The 23,633-nt window shown below is 40.9% G+C and overlaps 1 protein-coding gene and 1 long non-coding RNA gene across 3 annotated transcripts in view; one reads left to right on the top strand and one right to left on the bottom strand.

Moving 5' to 3' along the window:
- Positions 1 to 6,317: 6,317 nt before the first annotated feature.
- On the bottom strand, positions 6,318 to 21,750 carry LOC140106713 (interferon-induced protein with tetratricopeptide repeats 5-like). Of its 2 annotated transcripts, XM_072131315.1 has the most exons (3): positions 21,604 to 21,750; positions 18,955 to 19,000; positions 6,318 to 8,050 (listed from the first exon to the last, which is right to left on the bottom strand). In XM_072131315.1, exons 1-3 carry the CDS (start codon positions 21,606 to 21,608, stop codon positions 6,659 to 6,661), a joined length of 1,443 nt encoding a protein of 480 aa, XP_071987416.1. In that variant the 5' UTR covers positions 21,609 to 21,750; the 3' UTR covers positions 6,318 to 6,658. The 2 variants fall into 2 exon arrangements, with proteins under 2 accessions (XP_071987416.1, XP_071987415.1); XM_072131314.1 differs by lacking the exons at positions 18,955 to 19,000; positions 21,604 to 21,750 and adding an exon at positions 13,923 to 14,175 and having other exon boundaries at positions 6,318 to 8,096.
- The window catches only part of LOC140106714 (uncharacterized), a 32,645-nt gene continuing 23,140 nt past the window's right edge, over positions 14,129 to 23,633 (top strand). Inside the window, exon 1 of the long non-coding RNA XR_011850839.1 lies at positions 14,129 to 14,306. This is a non-coding gene — a long non-coding RNA (uncharacterized lncRNA). The remainder of the gene's footprint in view (positions 14,307 to 23,633) is intronic.

Raw genomic sequence — 23,633 nt, 5'->3', positions numbered from 1 at the left:
CCTTGCATTGTCTTAGTCACACTGGGGCACATTTACTTACCCGGTCCTGTCGCGATCCCCGATCCGGACTGTCCGACGAGGATGAAGTCTGGCGCGATTCACTAAGAACGTGCACCCGAGATTTTGCATGTGTTGCTTCCCCGCTGAGGTCCGCCGGAGTTCACCTTCTTCTTCCCGGGGTATGTGAGTGCATGTCTTGTGACACAATTTGAATTTTAAATCCCGCACTTAGTCCAAATCAGTCGGGTTGTCCGACGGCCACTCCCCTGATTTGTGTGGCGTGAAAGTCGGCACAATGGCGCGAAAATCCGATCGCATGCGCCAAAAACCCCTGTTAAATGCGGCGCAAATCAGAAATCATCGGGAAACTCAACAGAAATGCGGTCCGCGGACCCTTAGTAGATGTACCCACTAAGTTCCTTATGGATACTGTGGTAAAAGTATGAAATATGGCAATGATTTATTGATTGAACCCTCTCTACCTCTTTAAATTACATTTAGAACCTGCCCCTTTGCAGTAAACTGGCATAACGACATGGATTTATTTTATACAGCCTCTTCACCCCCATAAATTAATTATATGCCGCCCCCCATGGATTAATTATATACAGCCCAGGCCCCCTTCACCACCCAAAGTTCAATTATATGCAGCCCCTCTCCCCCAGATGGATTATTTGCATCCCCCTCACCGCCCATTATATGCAGCCCCCTCCTATCTCCCCAAACATTATATGCAGCCCCCTGCACGCACCCCCATTCATTATATACAGCTCCCTTCTCATCCCCCATTCATTATATAAAGCCCCTACTCACCCCCATTCATTATATAGAGCCCCCTCCTCACCCCCCATTCATTATATAGAGCCCCCTCCACACCCCCATGGACTAGTAAATATGAGCATTGAAAATATCATTCTTATTCGAGTTCCGGAGCTTCCCCGTCGCTGTCTTCCTCCTCCTGCCGGCAGCCGCACAGCGTCCTGCAGCACACGGAGCACGACTTTACGGTGCTAGTACCCGGCACGTCCAGGCTGCTTGGGACGGGGGTTTCACTGCACGGCAGCATATTGCGGTAAACGGAGCGCCGCTTTATGGTGCCAGCTGCCACGGCCCGGCTGCTGGGGCCACGAGTGGGCCCTCCCAGCAGCTGTGGGCCCCGGCACTTGCCCGGGTTTGCCAGGTGCTGGCACCGGCCCTGGAAGACACAGTATATGTCTTTGTGAAATGGATGCGTAACATACTCTATCGATGTGCGTAAGGCTCATGAAGAATCAAAGATGGTTTCTGCCTCATGAAATAACAGATGATCTGGATACAACTAGAATGGTGGGCATACTAGGGGTGATCATGGTTTGGGACCAGCCTTCATTCATGTTGGACCTTTGCAGCTGCATGTATGATGTATCAGCAGTGAGATTGCTTCCTCCAAAATGTTTTTTTTGCTGGAATTTGGGGCCCTTTTACCATATATTTGGGCCCACTGGAGTATCCTCTATTACTCTCGTTGGCCAGTCCAATCCAGAATTCAAAGTGATCAGAATCTAAACTACTTGTTCCTTTTATAATATAGAATAGAGGAGTCTTCTTTCTTCTAAAGTTGTTTTGTGACATTTCTAGTTATTGGCAGTAGTTACATATTGTATAAATCTTGGCAGCTCCAATAGCAAGATCTGAATAGAAACACTTACACCTCACCCGTTTTTGGGGATGGAAATGATTTCTCTTTAACAAACCCCAAAAGAAGCCCTAAAGAAGTACAGATCCCATGCTATAACCTCTTAAGTCATAAAGCCCCCAGACTATAGCCTCTGAACTAGTATAGACCTGAGATCAGACTTAAAGGGGTATTCCCATCTGGGCATTTACATTTAATTTAATTCATTTGCCATATGTAAACATTTCTTCAAGTGGATGTTATTAAAAAAATTGTTCCCGCGTGAAGATAATTTCTCATAAATGTTGCTGTGCTGTCCCTTAGAAATGAGATGGCTTCTTCGGATACGACCACCTCACATTTTGGCAGCGGTGGTCAGACATGCGCTATTGAGTCCTGCCCGACCACCTGAACGGCGGTAGGACATGCAGTCACTCCTGGACATTTCATATACAAAAACCTTTTGTTTCTTTGTTCAATCACTCCAGCAGAGGTGGTCGCATCCAAAGACACAGTCTTGTTTCTAAGAGACAAAATGACTACATTTATGAGAAATTATCTTCACACTGGTACATTTTTTTTTAATAACATCTAATTGAAGAAATGTATATACATATGGCAGATTAATGAAACTGAATGCGAATGCCCAGATAAGAATACCCCTTTAATAAAGTCAGGCTAAAGACTGGATTTATCTGTGTACAGATCCTAGCCCTCAAACAAAGCCCCTATACCATACCCTATGAACAAATATAGACCCCAGACCAAACAACCTCCTGACTACTATCAAAGACAGAGCCCAGCACTGCATTCACTGATCACAATGGGATATAACCCATGTGACTAGCAGAGTGATACTTCATGTTTTCTACCTTGCCAAGTTTCTTGTTTCCTTGTTCAGGACAGGGAATGCACAGTGCGGAAAACCTCAGCAGCTGAGAAAACGAAACTTATCTACAGTTTCATTTCTACAGAACTAAAACTGTGGCCACAACAATACGACTGCTCTATGTGATAATGATATACTGTGTTTCCTTATAGACTATGAAGATAATCTCTATGGCACTATGTATAGAAAGTAGATACTTTCACTGTAAATAGAAAGTCATTTGTATTATTGGTGACAGGTGAATTGTTGGAATAACATGCAGGGACTTTGCTCTTACCAGAAAAGAACCCACCCAAACTCAGCCATTCAACCAAACACCTTGGGCCCCATTCAGCACAAGATGTCCCAATGCCCTAATATGTTATAGACTCCCTCTACACCTCATCAGTATTTATATATTATACATATGTTAGTATCCATTTTGCGTATCCCTTTTCACGGTATCACTTGTTGTGCTTTGCATTGGCAAAGGCGGCACTGACATTTGGAGGCAAAACCTGTGCGGCTACAGAGGACCTAAACCTCTTGATGGACATGAATCTGATCTGCTTTAAAATATCACTATTTTATTTAGATTGATGAAGGAGATGTTAGCTTACCCCCAAGATATTTTGGATATAGACTATGGGGCACATTTACTTAACCGGTCCTGTTGCGATCCAGCGTCGCGTTCTCCGACGAGGATTCGGGTCTTCCTGCGATTCACTAAGGTCGTGCGCCCGATGTCCACCAGGTGTCGCTGCTGCGCCGAGGTCCGCCTGAGTTCACCAACCTATTCCTGGTGCATGCGAGTGATTGATTTTGCTGACTCTTTGTAACTTCACTAGCTAGTACCCATGTGTTAAGATTAGATAAGTTGCGCACCTGTCAGCAATAACAAAATAGCAAAATATACATTATGTGAAGCAGGGGCGTAACTTGATGGGGTGTAGAGGTTGCGGTCGCACCTGGGCCCAAGAGGTTTAGGGGGCCCTTATGGTGCCACTTTCCCATATGAGAAGACTATTACTATAAACCATACATTATAGTCAGGGGCCCGGCGCAAACTTTGCACTGGGGCTCATCAGCTTCTTACGCCACTGATGTGAAGTATGCGTTATCAGTAACCTATCAAATGTATTACGCTATTGTAGTATTGTAGTTGGATTGAAAATTAACCAATCAAAGGTGTTATTTTAATAGCCAATCATAAGCTATTGTTCAAGTGTATGATGACCAATCATGCTAATAGTAAAGACGTTACACCCTGCTTAAAGATGTATAAATAAAGGGGTTTGACCCACCCACAACTGGGAATTTTGCGACGTAATTCACCTACAGCACATGACCAGATACCCTGTGTGGCAGACCTTATCTGCTTCAACAAGACAATGGTGGGAATTCATAAAGACTGGTGTCTCAGTAGATATGTGTGTAAGGTCTGCCAGGTCAGACATTTAGAGCCACCCCAAAAAATGGTACTCAGTGACCTGACTGCATCGAACACTGCAAAGGACACCCCACACAACTGCGACCTCTGCAAGCCCTATAGATATGCCACTGGCTATTAGAGACTCACTAGGGACTTTACCAGAAAATGTTGGATAAATTCCACTTTTAAATAGTAACCACTGGATGACCAGTTGCCGAATGGCAGCAGCAGCAGGAAAAGTTCTGCCAATAGTACATGAAAAATGGTCATTTCTAGGCAATCCCCTACTTAAGGACACCCAACTTACAGATGACCCCTAGTTACAGACGGACCCCTCTGCCCACTGTGACCTCTGGTGAAGCTTTCTGAATGCTTTAATATAGTCCCAGACTGTAATGATCAGCTGTAAGGTGTCTGTAATGAAGCTTTATTGATAATCCTTGGTCCAATTACAGCAAAAAATATTGAAACTCCAATTGTCACTGGGGCAAAAAAATTTTTTAGTCTGGATTTACAATTATAAAATATAGAGTTTCGACTTACATACAAATTCAACTTATGAACAAACCTACGGAAACCTATCATGTATGTAACCCAGGGACTGCATGTACAGAAAACCGAGTATACCATGAGGGCCTCTTGCAGCCAAATCTGATTGATATAGTTACCGTATATACTCATGTATAAGCCGAGATTTTCAGCACAAAAAATGTGCTGAAAAACCTCGCCTCGGCTTATACACGAGTCAATGATACATATACATAATGATACAAAAATAAATACATTAATACTCACCCTCCGGTGTCCCCGATGTTCCTCGCGGCTCCCGGCGGCTCCCGATCCCCATCGCGGCCCCCGGCGGCTTCTTCACTCTTCTCTGGCCGGGAGATCGCGCCGGCCGTCGCATACTGTGATGCGACGCTGTCGCCGCGGATGACGTCATCAGCGGCGACAGCGCGGCATCAATCGGTTATGAAAGGGGTGTATAAGTAGTTAAAGTGACTCATGTGACTTATTTGACTTATGCTGCACCCTACAGTCAGTCTGCCAATTAAGGCCACCTTATGGGCATGAGGAGACTTAAAGCCATTGAATCTCCACTAGGGAATTCTGGGAAGTATGCAAATATGTTTTCCAAGGTATTAAATGGAAAACAATGCCTCCTTTTGCTACCTAGAAAGGCAGCCCCCTTACCACCAAGTATGACCTACAAGAAATCTAATAACATGATGTGGGATTAAGCCACATACCGTATATACTTGAGTATAAGCCTACCCAAGTATAAGCCGAGGCACCTAATTTTAACACAAAAAACTGGGAAAACCTATTGACTTGAGTATAAGCCAAGGGTGCATTGGTCACAGCCTCTCAGCCTCTTGCTGACATCATAGTGAATGCCAATGGCGGCGCACTCACTAGGATATCGGCATGCGGCTGACATCATGGTGTGTGTGACGCAGCATGCGGGACCCAAAGATGGAGCCGGAGCTGAAGACAGAAGAAAAAACATAGGTTTTTGTCATAGACTCGAGTATAAGTCAATTTAGGGTTTTTCAGCACATTTTTTGTGTATACCACATACGACATGTAATACACACTTATATGATACAATACTCACCTTTTCTACACAATACATATTACCTACACACAATACAGCTTTTAGGAAGGGATTTGGTTTCTCTTCTTTTTACAGCACTAAATAGAAGACATTGGGCCACATTTATTCAGCAATCTACATCAAAATTCTGGCGTAGATTGTTCATAAATACATGTGCAAACTGCTTCTGCCTCTTGATGTATCGGGGCGGGAGGCCGCGAAGCGTTTATCCTACGCCAGGCAGTGCCTGGCGTAGAAAAAGAAACGCAGCCGGCGACTTTTCACGTATGAAAAGTCGCCGACAGCAGCAAGTGCGCAGGCGCGGGGACAGTAACACCCCGCGCCGGCCCGCTCCCGTCCGGCCGCGCCCTCCGCTCGGCCGTCCGCGCCCCCCCCCCCCTTCACGCCCCACTGCCGTGAAGGTGGCGGATCGGGGCAAATAATCGCAAAAGCTAGCAATAAGCAAGCATTTGAAATTATTTCAGGGCCTCTGCGCCATTGGCGGTGCGCAGAGGTCCTGATAAATATCCCCCATACAGTATATATACATCACATATGTTATACACATATTATGCTGTGCCGCATACTGTGTATATAATGGTGCACATCCGCATTTCTTAGTGTGTGAGATTTAATGACGGGGCCCCCTGGCATTTCGGTCCCCATAGCAGCTGCTTTGGCTGCTATCCCTGTAGTTACGCCCCTGACCATGTATCTAGATGCACTGAAGATTGTTTCAAAGATTATTTTCACAAATGAATACAAGTTGTTTTAAAGAGTTTATTGATATAACTGAGGAACATATCAGTATCGTAATACGTATCCCTATATGTAAGTATATTTCAAATACTAGTGTTAATTTCTTTAAAAATCTATGGTTTTGGTTGATCCAACATATAAGAAAGGATTACTGGTATAACCCTCTCTAAGAAGCTACAAAACACTTACTAGGAAGTTTATTTGTTGAGTCTAATCATATATACCATATACAAGGCTACACCCCATGCTGTACTCTAACCAATTGTCCAGGATAATATAGTTTATAGAAAGTAATTAAATGAGTAGGCTTGAAAACACAAATGGCTTCTTCTTCTTCTTCACTTATTTTCATATCATCAGCTTCAGCTCGCAGAGTTCACTCACATATTCCGCATTGTTAGGGTCATATTCCAAGGCTTTTGCATAGCAATCAACTGCGTCATTCCTGTCCCCATTACTCTTATAGAGAAAGCCAAGTAAAGCATAACCCTCAGCATCATGAATGCTGTTCCGGATTTTTTTGGCAGAAATTCTTTTTACAGACTTTTCAGCAAATTCTCTCTCTTTTTGGGATTTTTTGATCTGCAGACAATTTTTGTAGTAGTCGATGGCTTCCGGTTCAGACCTCATGCAGAATTCTTTGAACTGTCCGTAATTGTAATAGACCTGTTGCTTCTCTTCATCTTTAAGACTGGGAAATGCTAAGACGGTTTTAAATGTGTCCTCCGCTTTCTGATATTCCTTTGCCTCACTGTACATATTGGCTAAGTCTACATGAGCGTACACAAATGTCTTCTTGAACTCCAGGGTCTTCTCAAAATGAAAGATGGCGTTTTGGATGAGGTCATTCATTTCTTTTTCTAAGCCCTCTCCTCTCTTGTTTCCAAACTTCTTTTTTTGAATAAAATATTTCAGCCTGTAACATAGTCCGATTTGATGATGTTGAAATCCAGAATTTGGATTCACATCTACAGCAGTTTTGAGGACACTCAAGGCGTCGTCTATCATACCGGCTCTTCTGTAAAACTTTGCAACATAACGGAGCAAATATGGAAGTTTTGGGGCTTGTTCCATGGCTTCTTCTATATATTTTATTCCTTCATCCGTTCTATTTAGGTCTTGCAGCTTTAATGCTAGAAGAGCCTTCACTACGGCATCAGTTGGATTCATCTCTACCGCACGTTTCAGTAGATCTAGTGATTTGCACGTGGAAGCAGGAGATGGTTTTTTATTGAAGCCTTCCAGTCTATAGACCACTGTTGCATATCCAGTGATCCACTCCGGATCTTCTGGCTCTAGTTCTAAAGCCTTCTCGAAACTTTGTTTTGCATCTTCATAATATTGTCCACAGAATTTTAAGAGTGACCAGGCCTTTTCACCATAGATTTCTGCTATTTCTGCCTTGTCCTTTAAATCTTTATAAATCTGTTCTATTTTTTCTATATATTTCTGTGAATCTTCATACCGGTTTAAGTAGTAGGAGACCCATGCGTAATTTCCATAGGTCACCAAATATTTTTTACTATTCTCCTCTGGATTTTTCTCTTCAATCATCTCTTCTGCTTTCTTTAAATGATCTATTGCTTTTGTGTGGTCTCCTCTCAGATGCATCACATAGGCCAGCAGATTGTGCACCATGTATTTGTTCTTGGTGACAAGAAATGTCAACTGGCTGAACAATCTTTCTTCTAACTCTTCTGGATCTGTGTCCTGTACAAGGAGCTTCCAAGTAAAGTGACACTTAAGTTGTAGTAAACGCAGCTTCATTGCTGTCTTTGATGACCCACTGCGAAGTAAAAAATGAAATATTATTAGTAATTAGTATAAGTAATTGGTGTCCACATTGTATTACTTTTTTATTCAATCTCTTCAATGCGCTTCTATAAAAAATATAAAAGTAAAATGTCAACAATTGTTAGCCAATAAGTCGGCTATCTCTCGTGAAAGCTTCCTCCTCCCACAACGCATGCATGCTCAATACAATCGAGTGGAAATATGGTTAAAGGTTATCTTTAAATCCCCCACCCATTTTTGCGAAGCCCTGCCTTTCTGACGGAAATTTTGAATAGTTATACAAGATACATATTGTAACATCTGAGACCATTTAGACTTCAGAGCTATCCTCTCTTCGCAGCCGAGGATGCACATATAAGTAGTCTGAACACTGGTTAACTGACTATCCAGCTATCTACTGATTTTGTACTGTATTTGTCCTCCTGGTTCCTTCACTTTGTTGTTTGTCTTGTCCAGTCTTTGTTTCTATGTTTGGACTTTGGCACAGGAAAGAAACATCAACCAGTAGTCACATACTACTAATGGTCGGTTGGGCACTTAGGCAGGAGTAACTGAATAGGCAAGTGTCATGTGAGATCATTTTGAATATTGTCTGTGGGGTGATGTGGTAAACAGTTTTCTAAAACTACTGCTAATAGACATCATTAGCATATTCTGCTTAGTTTGTGAAAAAAAAATCAAGCTACACCCTCACATAGAGACGCATATTCCAGCCTGTACAGTGTGTATCTTTAACGCCTTAAGGACGCAGCCATTTTGTAGCTTAAGGCTCAGCCCGATTTTTTGGATTCTGACCTGCGTCGCTTTATATGGTTATAACTTTTGAACACTGTTACTTATCAAAACGATTCTGAGATTGTTTTTTCCCCACATGTTGTACTTCATTTTAGTGGTAAATTTTGGCTGATAAGTTTTGCGTTTATTTACAAAAAAAAAGAAAATATGATAAATTTTTAGAAAAGTTTGCCATTTTCGAAATTCAAAATCATTGCGTTTTCAGGCAGATAGATTTACCACCTAAATAAGTTGCTGAATAACATTTCCCATTTGTCTACTTTACATTTTCATAATTTCTGAAATGTCTGGATAATTTATTTTGATGTCACGCGGCTTACAAAAAGAATATCGCTTTTCTGGAATTTCAGAATTGACTATTTTGGGGATAAATACAGTTTTGAATGAAATTTTACATATTTAGCATCAAAACCCCCTATATAATCTACCCATTTTCAAATCTGCACCCCTCAAGCTATCAGAAACAGCTTTTACGAAGATTGTTAACCCCTTGAGATCTTCATAGTAATTGAATCAAAATGGAGGTGAAATTTAGAATGGTCAAATTGTTCCCCTATACGTTCATTTAGCACTAAAATTTACACATTTTCCAAAATATAAAAAGAGAAAACCCACCATACAATTTGTTCTGCAATTTCTCCTGAGTACAAAGACCCCCCACATGTGGCTGTGACTTGTGTTATGGGGGCACAGCGAGGTGCAGAAGGGAAGGAGGGCGCTGCAGCTGCCAGGATTTTAGTTTCCTCATTGGCCCCTTTTGAAGGCTATAAAATTTTCGCTTTTTCGTTATTTGGGCCATGTGATGCCATTTTTTTTGCGCGATGAGATGCTTTTTCCATTGTTACCATTTTGGGGTTAGTATCACCTATTGTTGAAAATTTAGGAACTTTTTTTGAGGGCAGGAGTAGAAAAGCATCAATTCTGTACTGGATTTTTTACTCTTTTTTTTTTTTGGTGTTCACCGTATAGACTAATAATCATGTTATCTTTATTCTATGGGTCGATACGATTGCGGGGATACTAGACTTGAATATATTTTCTTACGTTTTACTAAATTTGTCAAACAAAACCCTAATGTGGGGAAAAATCTATCATTTATGTATTGCCGTCTTCCAAGTGGCATAACATTGTTACTTTTTTGGCTACGGAGCTGGTTGATGGCTTGTTTTTTGCGGGACATGTTGTACTTTGCACCAGTATCATGTCGGAGTACACATGTTTTTTTTATCACATTTTATAGCATTTTTTGTGGGATTGAATAGCTAAAAATCATAATTTTTGGAAGGTTTATAACAGTTTTTTTTTACGGCGTTTATCGTAGGGGTTCAATAATGATTTAGTTTTATTCTACGCGGTGATACTATATATGTGGGGTTTGTGTTATGATTTAGATTTTTTTTTTAGTTATATGTCTCTTTATATGTTTTGGGGGTTTTGGGCATTTTTAGTGATTTATTACTTTATTTTTTTATTGAATAACATTTTTTTTTTTACTTTTTCACTTTTATACCATGGGACATGAACAAGAAATCCTCTGATTGCTTGTTCATGATAATATTCTGCAATACTCATGTATTGCAGAGTATTATCAGTGTCAGCCTATACACTTGCATAGGCTGGCACTGTGCCAGTAAGATGACGTCACAGACCCCATCTTACCGGCAATTCTATAGCAACGATCGGCGCCCCCCGAAAACGGTTCTGGGGGGGGGGGATCGTGGGGGAAAGACCCCCCAGATGCATGTTAGATGCCGCGGTCGCGCTGACCGCAGCATTTAACGGGTTAAGCACCCGCGATCGGAGTCAACTCCGATCGCGGGTGTTACACTGGGGTGCCGGCTAACAGCCGGCACCCCGTGTTTCCTGATGCCGGTTCGGCTCAGATCTTGAGCTGAACCGGCATGGGCTCAGCGTCCGATATATCGGACGCTGAGCGCTAAGTCATTGAGCTCAGCGTCCGATATATCGGACGCTGAGCGTTAACAGGTTAAAGACTGCACATTTAATTGTTTGGTTAAACAATGGAAGTATTAACTTGATTTTTGAAAATAATGCTCATAGCATACTGCAGCCAGGGACAGAGTAGAAAGAGCTAACACTCACAGCTGTGTAACAAACAGGAGAGACCGATATTTTAGACGGATTTGCTATAGCAACGTAGAAGTAACATTGTAACTAAGGGGCATTTAGCATTCTGTTTTTTTACAAACTGAGGAGAGTTTCTTAATAAAGTATATTAAAATAATTCTTCTCCCTCCCCCATAATAATATAAAAAATCATCTGGAATGATGTTTACTCTTTAAGCCTTAGGGCTAATTTTCCTTGTGTGTTCTTCATGTCCATCCAGACCATTTCCTAACCCTGTATAACACATTCTTTATTCTTGTAGTATTTCTATATTCATAAACTAAGGGACAAATGGCACTTTCAGGGCCAGATAAAGGGTCCCATCGGTATGGAATTTAAGAAGGGGCCCCACCAGCTCAGCAGCCGATGTGGGGCCACCTCCCACAACAATATATGTGAAAAAAAAGATATAGTTATACTGTTTCAAATACAGCCGGTCCCCTACTTAAGGACACCCGACTTACAGACGACCCATAGTTAAAGACGGACCTCTTTATATTCTCCTCACAACTGACCCTCACATATATATCATATATACTCTCACACCTCAACTGACCACACTGTGCCCCCACATATATCATATATACCCCTCACACCACAACTCTCCCCACTGTGCCCCCACATATATCATATATACATCTCACACCGCAAATGAACACACTGTGCCCCCACATATATCATATATACCCCTCACACCACAACTGACCACACTGTACCCCCACATATATCATATATACCCCTCACACCACAACTGACCACACTGTACCCCCATATATATCATATATACCCCTCACACCGCAACTAACCACACTGTGCCCCACATATATCATATATACCCCTCACACCGCAACTAACCACACTGTGCCCCCACATATATCATATATAAACCCCTCACACCACAACTGACCACACTGTGCCCCCACATATATCATATATACCCCTCACACCGCAACTAACCACACTGTGCCCCCACATATATCATATATACCCCTCACACCGCAACTAACCACACTGTGCCCCCACATATATCATATATACCCCTCACACCACAACTCTCCACACTGTGCCCCCACATATATCATATATACCCTCACACTGCAAATGAACACACTGTGCCACCCACATATATCATATATACCCCTCACACCTCAACTAAACACACCGTATTTTAACGGTGAATAATACCACCACTCTGCTACTTTTACCACTGTATCATGGCTGAATAATACCACCACTGCCTTTACCACTGCATCATGACTGAAAAATACCACCACATATAAAGTACACCCTCCCCTGTCACCTATATATATAAATTACACCCTCCCCATCTCCTACACAGTAGCTCCTCTATATATATATATATATATATATTATATATATTATTATATATATTTGTTATTATTATATTACAAATTACACCCCCTGTCCTGTATTCAGTGGCTCTTCTATATATATTACACCCTTCCCCAGTGGCTCCTCTGTGTATATATTTATATTACAACACTTTCCTCTATATAGTGGCTCCTATATATGTAAATTACACCCTCCCTTGTCCACTATACATTTACTCCTCTCTATATATAAATTACCCCCTATACATTGGCTTCTCTGCTCTCCCCCCTGTTTTTTTTACTGGGCCCCTGTAAAACAGTATAATAATAAAAGTTCCACTCACCTTTGCAGATGACCCCCCCCCCCGCAGCACTGACAGCTTGGATGATCTGTTCGGCTGCAGTGTGGAGACACAGACAGCTCGATCTATGAATGATAGATCGTCCGTCTGTGGAGGAAAGAAAGTGCAGGGAGAGGTCGCTCTACCTGCACTTCTGTCACTATATGGTATGTAAGGTACTGTCTGCGTTTAGCAGCATTTAGCAGCCCCATACTTTTATTAGCTGATACTGTGGGACCCCGGAGCCTATTGGACCTTGTGTGGAGGGCGAGGGCCGGATCTACAATGGCAGACACCGGGGCCCCCTAGAGAGAGGGCTGATCCAGGGGCCCAGTGCAAGTGCTCCTAGAGCGCCAATGTAGATCCGGCCCTGGGCACATTAAACAAGCCTTCAGCCTTGATGGAAAGATTAAATAATAATAGACTATGGCTAAAAAAATTATATAATGCATTGCATAAGCATTGTATAAAAATAAAAGCCCTACATAAATTACACAACACTGTAATCACACTGAACTGCACAATAATGGTAATGTGTTGTATGTTGTGTGGTGAATGGAGCAAATGAGTCAATAAAATGTTTGAAATCGGTATAAATTTTAAGCTTAAACAGCTAAAAATAAGACTAAACAATCTAAAACTGAATAATTTAACAAAGTGACTGTGAAGAGATGAATCTGCCGTAGTATAAGACTGTCTACTCTACCTTTAGATTTAACTATTAGTTGGCTAAGTTTATGTCAGAAAACATGATGCATGATTTTTGCACGTTTTATTTCACTTAGGTGACACCCCTTCTTATAAAGGTCACATACAATTTTCATGCCAGTTCCAAAAGTGTCTAAAAAAGTATCAAAAAGGTTTTAACAAATGTGGTATATTTGGATTCAAATTTTGGCCCTGATTACTAATAACTACTCCCAATATGCCTTAGGCATCCACAATGACATCCACATTTTAGAATGATCTAAATGATTCCAAATTTATATCCTTTCAAAGTGACCTAATATTTCTAAAATTATTGAAATTCACAATACATTTCTGTTCCCATGTTTCTAGAGGAGATTAGAACCATCCTGAACTGTATAGAGAAGATCTGAATACACCCCAGCTATGTATAAATACTGCACAGAACTTTTAGGGTTTCAGATTGCTATTACCGGTATATGTCATATTCAGGTAACATCAGCAAAAAAATTTGGGGAAAATGTTCCACTATTTACCTCATTTTGTCCCGTTTCCTCTCCCTCTTGTCTCTGCTGCAGGAGATGTTGTCTCTATACAGGACAGTGATGCTCCATTTGACTAGAAAATCCCATTCTATAATCTTGTATGTTCATGGTGAGGAGGAGGAGGAGAGAAGGGAGAAATGAAACTGCTCAGTATCACAAGAGAATAGAAACTAAAATCAGTAATGTGAGTACACAGAATAAGCTGAAGGTATGGATGCAGGAGCCAGCTGCCCGGGAGGGGGGCCTATCATCCTAATGCAGCCTTAGGTTCTGGTGCTGATAAAGGGGAACTGCCTAGGAACTGGTAGAAGAAGTGCCGGCCCTCCACTTATCAGCCCACCGGCATTTGCCCAGTAAGGCGGATTGCCAGTCCAGGTATGACAGGGGTGCGGTATATATAATTCATTTAGGGGGAATGTATCTACATTTGGAAAGGATCTGCATATAGATTATAGGCCTGGCAGGGGTACAGTATATACGGTCGTACAATATACAGTAGTACAATATATATATCAGGTCGGATGGAATATATAAATCAAATAGAGGGGAATGTATCTACATTAGGAAAGGATCTGTATATCTACATATAGATTATACGCCTGGCAGGGGTGCATTACGGTATATATATATTAGGTCGGGTTGTATACATAAATCAAATAGGGGGGAAAGTATGTACATTAGGGAATATCTATATATAGATTATAATCCTGGCATCTGTGCAGTATATATATATTAGGTTGGGTAAAATATATAAATCAATTAACGGGGAATGTATCTATATTAGGGGGGATCTGTATATCTGTATATAGATTATACACCTGGCAGGGGTGCATTATTTATATTAGGTCAGGTGGTACATATAAATCAATTAGGGGGGAATGTATGTACATTTGGGAATATCTAGGTTGGGTAAAATATATAAATCAATTAACGGGGAATGTATCTATATTAGGGGGGTGCATTATTTATATTAGGTCAGGTGGTACATATAAATCAAATAGGGGGGAAAGTATGTACATTAGGGAATATCTATATATAGATTATAATCCTGGCATCTGTGCAGTATATATATATTAGGTTGGGTAAAATATATAAATCAATTAACGGGGAATGTATCTATATTAGGGGGGTGCGTTATTTATATTAGGTCAGGTGGTACATATAAATCAATTAGGGGGGAATGTATGTACATTAGGGAATATCTATATATAGATTATAATCCTGGCAGCTGTGCAGTATATACATATCATACCTGACCTAATATATACATACCTGACCTAATATATATATATATATATATTAGGTCAGGTAAAATATATAAATCAATTAGCGGGGAATGTATCTAAATTAGGGGGGGGTGCAGTATATATATATATATATATACTTGTTGAGACGTTTGGTGTGCACCTACACATTAGTTTGGTAATTACCTTTTTCTTAACATACCTTCGTGGTTTAGACTTGTTTGCTGTTATTTCTCATTCTCCATTTCTCCCTCATTGTAGAGAATGTCACACAGTTGGATTGGTTGGATTGTCACACCAATGTAAAGTGGTCATGAAATAGGCAGGGACAGTTGGGGGTTCAGTATTAGGGCTTCACCCCTTCCTCTAGTTACAAAGGGTTCACACTATGGACACTGGTGGTGCAAGCGGTGTTTTCTAATTTAGGAGCACAGTGTGGGATAAAACTGTTTTCCAATAATGGTAATATTGCAAGTGACTGTGGTATATTCAGGATGCATTGTGGAGATGTTCTGCAAAATCTAAACTCTTGATGCCAAATACTGCAGTGATAGGTCGTGCCAAGGGAAGTGAGAGTGAACTTTCTGTATGAAATGGGGAAGACACTTGAGCTGTGAGTTAATATACTAAACTTCTGCCTGTGTCTGATCAGGAATGTAGTCATGAAATTATCTTCTATATTGACAAATTTCATTAGGCGTCTTGTCAATGAGCGAATTCTGTCTTCTGACTGATCTGGTGGTGTCAGATGTTACATCCGCCATTAATGTAGTTATGATTTTTGTTCCTGACTTCGGGACCTTTGATTTCTATCAGGACCCCCTACATTTTACCTGATTCCACTACTTTGCTGCCTGCCCTGTCTATGGAATATTTGTGACTTCTTGGTGTCACACCCAAGTATCTCTGTGCCCTCTGGGCCAGCTGCTCCCCACATTAATACCACTATAAGAGTTAGTACCATGTGTCTAGATGTACTATATTTTCTTACATTCAAAGATTATTTTTTATTTTATTTTCACAAATGAATACTAATCATATTAGAGAGTTTTTTGATATACAGGCGGTCCCCCACTTAAGAACACCTGACTTACAGACGACCCCTAGTTATAAAACCTCTGAATGTTGGTAATTTACTGTATTTTAGTCCTAGGCTACAATGATCAGTTATAACAGATATCAAAGGTGTCTGTAATGAAGCTTTATTGTTAATCCTGGTTCTTATGACAATCCAACATTTTTAAAATTCAATTGTTACAGAGACCAAAAAAATTTTGACTGTGGTTACAATTATAAAATATACAGTTCTGACTTACATACAAACTCAAATTAAGAGCAAACCTACAGAACCGATCTTGTACGTAACTGGGGACTTCCTGTAAATGATACACATTATTCTAAGACATATCTATCTACATAAGAATATTTGAAATATTAGTTGATTGATATGAATGATATAAATAACAACATACATTATTGTAATACAGTACATAACTCACTCTACAAATGTATATTTGAATTATTAGTTAATTGATATAAATAAAATATAGCTATAAATGATATAAATAACAATACATATTCATGTGACGCATATCTCTCTCTACATTTGTATATTTAAACTATTAGTGCAAATCATAGTAAGTGCTCATATTCTATGGTTGGTGGATGTGCAGTAAATACAACACATTTGACAATAATCTTTAAAGGAAATCTACCATTTGCTTTTGTGCATTATGAATCAAACATAACTTTAAAAAATCTGTAGCTGCACTGATGCAGAAACATATCTTGTTCAATTCCTGCACTGAGTGGTTTTGATGAAAAAACAATTATAAAATTATGACAATGAGGATGTGTCGCTCCTGTTGCTGCTGTGGTGTTTCTCCTCTTACCCTAATTACGCACTGCCTCAGAGAATGATGTAATCACTGTGCTGTCCCTGACAGGCAGAAATAATCAATCACTGCACCATCCCCTAGCTGCTGTGTATGAGTCATCCAGCTCAGGTTGATTAGTCCTGTCTGAACACTTCAGAAAGCTCCATGTAATGTGTATATGTACTGCTGCCAGCAGCATCCAGCTTTCCCAAGGTCCTGAACTTTATAATTCTTATTTTGAGCAAAACCACTCGGATCAGGGATTAAACACGATATGTTTCTGCTTCAGTGTCACTAAAGCATTCTAAATATATGTTTTATTTACAATGCATAAAAACAAATGGTAGATTACCTTCAAGAAGTTCCTATAACTACAAAACACTTACATGGCAGTTAATATATATGTTGAGTGTTTACCATTTGCCCAGTATTATATAGTGTTTATAGTAAATGAGGCTATTGAAGACACACACATGTTCTATTAAAATGAGTAAGCTTGAAAATAAAATATCTCTTCTTCAGATAGTTTCATATCATCAGCTCCAGCTCAAAGAGCTCCTTCACATATTCCTCATTGGAAGGGTCATATTCCAAGGCTTTTTCATAGCAATCAATTGAATCATTCCTGTCCCCATTACTCTTATAGACAAAGCCAAGTAAAGCGTAACCCTCAGCATCATGAATGTTGTTTCGGATCTTCTTCGCAGAAATTCTTTTCAGAGACTTTTCAGCCATTTCTCTCTCTTTTCGCAATATTGAGATCTGTAAACTTTTCTTGTAGTAGTCAATGGCTTCCGGTTCAGATCTCATGCAGAATTCTTTGAAATGTCCATAATTGTAATTAAGCTGCTGCTTCTCTTCTTCTATAAGATTGGGGAAAGCAAAAACGGTTTTAAATGTGTCCTCTGCTTTCTGATATTCCTTTGCCTCACTGTACATATTGGCTAAGTCTACATGAGCGTACACAAATGTCTTCTTCAACTCCAGGGTCTTCTCAAAATGAAAGATGGCGTTTTGGATGAGGTCATTCATCTCTTCTTCTAGGTCCTTCTCTCTGTTATTCCACATCCGGTATCCAAACCTCTTGTTGTAAATTAAAAACTTTTGTTTGTAACATAGTCCAATTTGGTGATGTAGAAATCCAGAATCTGGGATGAGATCTACAGCAGTTTTGAGGACACTCAAGGCGTTGTCTAGCATACCGGCTCTTCTGTAAAACTTTGCAACATAACGGAGCAAATATGGAAGTTTTGGAGCTTGTTCCATGGCTTCTTCTATATATTTTATTCCTTCATCCGTTCTCTTTAGGTCTTGCAGCTTTAATGCTAGAAGAGCCTTCACTACGGCATCAGTTGGATTCATCTCTACCGCACGTTTCAGTAGATCTAGTGATTTGCATTCTGGAGCAGAACAATGTCTGCCATTGAAGCCTTCCAGTCTATAGACCACTGTTGCATATCCAGTGATCCACTCCGGATCTTCTGGCTCTAGTTCTAAAGCCTTCTCGAAACATTCTCTTGCATTTTCATAATATTGTCCACAAAAGATTAGCATTGACCAGCCCTTTTCACCGTAGATTTCTGCTAGTTCTGATGTACCTTTAAGATCTTTGTAAATCTGTTCTATTTTATCTATATATTTCTGTGAATCTTCATACTGGTTTAAGTAGTAGAAGACCCATGCGTAATTTCCATATGTCACCAAATATTTTTGATCCGTCCCATCTGGATTGTTCTCTTCAATAATCTCTTCCGCTTTCTTTAAATGATCTATTGCTTTTGTGTGGTCTCCTCTCAGATGCATCACATAGGCCAGCATGTTGTATACCATGTATTTGTTCTTGGTGACAAGAAATGTCAACTGGTTGAACAATCGTACAAGGAGCTTCCAAGTAAAGTGACATTTAAGTTGTAGTAAACGCAGCTTCATTGCTGTCTTTGATGTCTCGCTGTAAAGGATAAAAAGAATGATTGTTAGTCATTAGCAATAATAATTGATTCAAGAAGTTTAAAAAGTGATATAGTTTTGTATGCACATGTTGAGGAGAAGCATAGGGCATTAACCTGGTTCCTCGGACTGAGTGAGGCTGTAAATTACTGTATTAGTGTTACTCCTGTTACTAATAATACATTTACCCAATTGCATATAATCCACTAATTTTAACTTACACCGACCAGATTGTTTAGAATTTGCAGAACCCCTAAATTGCTATAAGACCCTGGTCCTACCAATGTATAGCAACAATTTGAAGGTTGTGGTCCTGTAATTCCAACACTGGTACCATTTACACCCTAGGTCTGTCTTTTAGGGCTACCAGTTGAAGAGGAATGGGCACACAACCTACGCATATCCCTTAGAGAAGTTTCACTTATGGCTAGTAGAGCCATGGCTATTAGATGCATGAACAGAACCCCCTATAAACATATTGGAAGATATTTATCATAAGTTGGCACATTGTGTCAGCATAAACTCCCCCCCACCCCCACCTCTATTTTGTAGGATTTCTTTGGAGGCCTTGATCATGACTGAACAGACGTAGGTTATAGCTAATACACAGGTGCAAGGCAGGACCACCTCAGCATGAAGGTGGGTAAAAGAGTTATTCTTAAATATTCTTAAGAGATTCTTAGATATACTTAGGATACCAAGATAACACATTCTCTAATTCACTGTTATTAACAAAAAATTTACATTTTACAGATATAATTCCAACCAGTCCTAGTGTATAGAATTTCGTTTGCCCCAGGAACAGCGTGAGGAGAGTAAATCTACAAGCTACAGCCAGATAAAATCTTTATCCAGGGAAAGGAGGCATATAGCAGACCTGGCAGTGTGTGTTATAACTGAGTGAGCAGAGCTGAGAGTATCATTGTGTGTTATATGCATCTCATGGATCTCATCATCTCTTATTTCTGATCCGTCTCATCTCTTTTTTTCCATGTGTGATATACTAGTACAATGTTCAGACGCTAAATGAAAGTGTATATAAAGCTAAGTACATTGTCAGCACACAGCATCTCACAGCACATAGGAATCATAATGGGGCACATTTACTTACTTAGTCCCGCAGAGTTCACTAAAGTGCATTGTCCTATAACAATGCACTGTGCCGCGATTCATTGTCTTTCAATTTGAAAGTTAAGTCCCGCACTCAGTCCGAATCAGTTGGATTGTCCTTAGACACGCCCCCCTGATTTTTTTTGCATGGAAGCCAGCACAGCTGCGCCAGAATCCGATCCCGTGCACCACAATCCCAGCGCAAACCCCTGTTAAATACCAGTCAGGTGCGCAAATCCTGAAAACCGCGAGCAGTACGACAAAGGTGCGACCCTTAGTAAATAAGCCCCAATGTGTCTGCTTAGCAAGTCCCCACCCACATTCTAGAATCTTACCCTGACCATTACTGAGTTATAGGAGCTAAAACAGCAATAAAACTGAGTTCATGGCCAAACTTTAAGTGTGGAAATAATCACAGTTTCTGGCCAGGAACTGTAATTATTTCAGGGCTTTGCCAGAAGACTGTCTTCTGAAGTTTGATAATTTACTATCCTGGAAGGTTTTTTTTGTTTATTACTGTCATGTTCATCTTATTTGTATGTCTTTGTTTTTTTCAGAGGACTCTTTTAGGCCCCATAAGTATTAGTTTGTTTGTCTTCCTTTATTCAAAAGCAAGACATTGAAGGCATATAAAAAAGGGTTAAGGGTCCAAAATCGACCTTTTTGAAGTTTTTACTTAAAAAAGAATTGAAAAAATAAACTTACTAGATGTGAGTCCGTTAAGGCACATCGTACTCCCATCAGAAGATCCTGAGTCAGCGTCTCATCTCGTGATTAGGGAAGTAAAGCTGGGACAGTATCCAGGCTTTACTGCACATGCACCATAAAGCGCACTTGCCGGAAAGTGCAAGTGCCAAGAGAAGGAGGGACTGAGGTGAGTAAAAAAAAATCTGCAGGAGGGCACACACTATGATGCGGCAGTGTCGCCGCTGATGACATCATCAGCGGAAACACTGCCGCATCATAGTGTGCGCCCGCCGGCAGATCGCATGGACGCGACTCTGCTGGCTAGAGAAGAAAGAAGAGGAGCCGCCAGGAACCGCGCCGAAGATCGGGACCCTCGCCAGCGATCAATGTAATACTACAAGATGAAACTAACCAATGTTTACCGTATAGACTCGTGTATAAGCCGAGGTGAGTTTTTTCAGCACAGTTTTTTCACTCGGCTTATACACGAGTATATACGGTAAACATTGGTTAGTTTCCTCTTGTAGTATTACATTGTAGAGCAATTATGATAGAACCTGTTGTTCTTTCTCATATGAGGATATTAGTGTTGCTAGAACTAGTACATAGTATGTGAAGAATAACATTTGAAAACAATCAAAAACAGTACAACAGTTAAACAATACAACCTGAGACCGGCTAATATATTCCAAAGTTTACCCTTGATTAGTTAGAACTGATAAGATATGTATAACACCATATTATCATGCCTCATTGTATGTGTATTTCTATTAAAAAAAATAAATTGGAAAATATGCAACTACTTACCTCATTCTGTAAAGTTTTCTGTCCCTCCTGTCTCTGTAAGCTGCAGGAGATGCTGTCTGTAGGCAGTGCTGCTGTTGATGCTCTTATATCCAAGAAGACTCTCACAACAAGGAGGAGAGAAATGAGAAATGATGCTGCTCTGTACCAGAAAAAGTGAAGAATCGAAACTGAAACCAGCTATTTTAGTAACCAGACTGAGCTGAGGATAATCACCGCTGCAGGAATGTCTTCTATTCTTCTCCATTCCCTCTGACCTTATAAGCCATATTGTTGGCTAGTAATAAATTGCTGTAGATCATGGAACTGCAGAACTGATCATTCGGGAAAGTGGGGAGAGGAGAGGTGCAGCAATTATTTCTCTGAATTCAACTATATCAGAATTTTCAGGTCCCTGTTACAGTTGAATAGAGAGATGTTTGTGGGATTATTTGTCATTATATAATGGTCATGGTATGGGAATGTTATTAACGCTGGCATTTCTGGTAACAGGGATTTTTGACCATGGCCTTAAAATTAATATTCCTCAATATTGATCTGTTACTTTATAAAATATTACTATATATATATCTTTATAATTATATATAAAAAAGTGAAAAAAAACAGCAGCACAATCCTTTGTACAAATTAGAGAAACTTTGGGTGCAATGCTGCAGGGTGAAATAAAAACACAATGGGGCAGATTTACTTACCCGGTCCATCTGCGATCCAGCGGCGCGTTCTCTGCGCTGGATTCAGGTCCGGACGGGATTTATTAAGGTAGTTCCTCCGCCGTCACCAGGTGGCGCTGCTGCGCTGAAAAGCATCGGAACGCACTGGAGTTCACCGAGCCGGGCTGAGTGAAGGTAAGTGCAAGCTCCGCGATAGATTTTTTGTTTTAAATGCGGCGGATTCTCCCCGATTTCCGTCGCGTGCGGTCCTGTTGCGATCCTGCGGTGCGTTGTCCGACGAAGATTCGGGTCTGCCGCAATTCACTAAGATCGTGGTCCCGAGTTTCTGCATCCGTTGCTTCTGCGCTGAGGTCCACCGGAGTTCACCTTCTTCTTCTCAGTGCTTGTAAGTGCGTGTCTTGCGTCACAATTCTAAATGTTAAATCCCGCGCGTGGTCCAAATCCGTGGGATTGTCCGTCAGCCACGCTCCTGATTTACGTCGCGTGCAAGCCTTCGCGATGCGCCAAAATCCGATTGCGTGCGCCAAAATCCTGGGGCAATTCGACCCAAAACGGAAATCGCTGAATATTTCCTTTTTGCGCCGAATTGCCCCAGGTTTTTGGCACACGCGATCAGATAGTGGCGCATTGGCGCCGGTTTGCATGTGACAGAAATCAGGGGGCATGGACGTCGGACAACCAGACTGATTCGGAAAAACCGCTGAATTTAACAACTCACAAGATCAAGCAATTACATGCACCAGGAAGAAGAAGGTGAACTCCGGCGGACCTCAGCGGGGAAGCAACAAATGAAGGAAATTGGACGCACGACCTTAGTGAATCGCAGCAGCTCCGAATCCTCGTGGGACAACGCACAGCGGGGATCGCGACAGGACCGGGTAAGCAAATCTGATCAATTTGTTTCACTACAATGGAGTTCTGACACATACAACCTTGGTACAAAATAATGGCTCAGTAGAGCTTTATCAGTAGTAAAGCAATAAATCCTCAGTACAGTAGTAATAATAACCTTGATGTACCAAAGATTATTATTAGAGATGAGCGAACACACTCGTCCGAGCTTGATGCACTGTGCTTAGGCACTGCTCGTTGCTCGGACGAGTATTTCGCCAGCTCGAGAAAATGGCATCTCCCGCCGTTATGATTTTTGGCGGCCAGAAACAGAGCCAATCACAAGCCAGGAGACTCTGCACTCCACCCAGCATGACGTGGTACCCTTACACGTCGATAGCAGTGGTTGGCTGGCCTGATCAGGTGACCCTGGAATAGACTAGTCCCTGCCCGCGCTGCTCGGATGATTCTCTGTCTGGATGCCGCTAGGGAGAGAGCTGCTGCTGGTCAGGGAAAGCGTTAGGCTGTTCT

The sequence above is a fragment of the Engystomops pustulosus genome, chromosome 11, assembly GCF_040894005.1.
Source record: "Engystomops pustulosus chromosome 11, aEngPut4.maternal, whole genome shotgun sequence".
Classification (NCBI taxonomy): domain Eukaryota; kingdom Metazoa; phylum Chordata; class Amphibia; order Anura; family Leptodactylidae; genus Engystomops; species Engystomops pustulosus.
This window is presented reverse-complemented; position numbering and strand designations above follow the sequence as displayed.

Coding starts and splice junctions, on each gene's coding strand:
- LOC140106713 (XM_072131315.1), bottom strand. Junction 8,051..18,954: donor TGCGTTTACTACAACTTAAA/TGTCACTTTACT, acceptor CTACAACTTAAG/TGTCACTTTACTTGGAAGCT.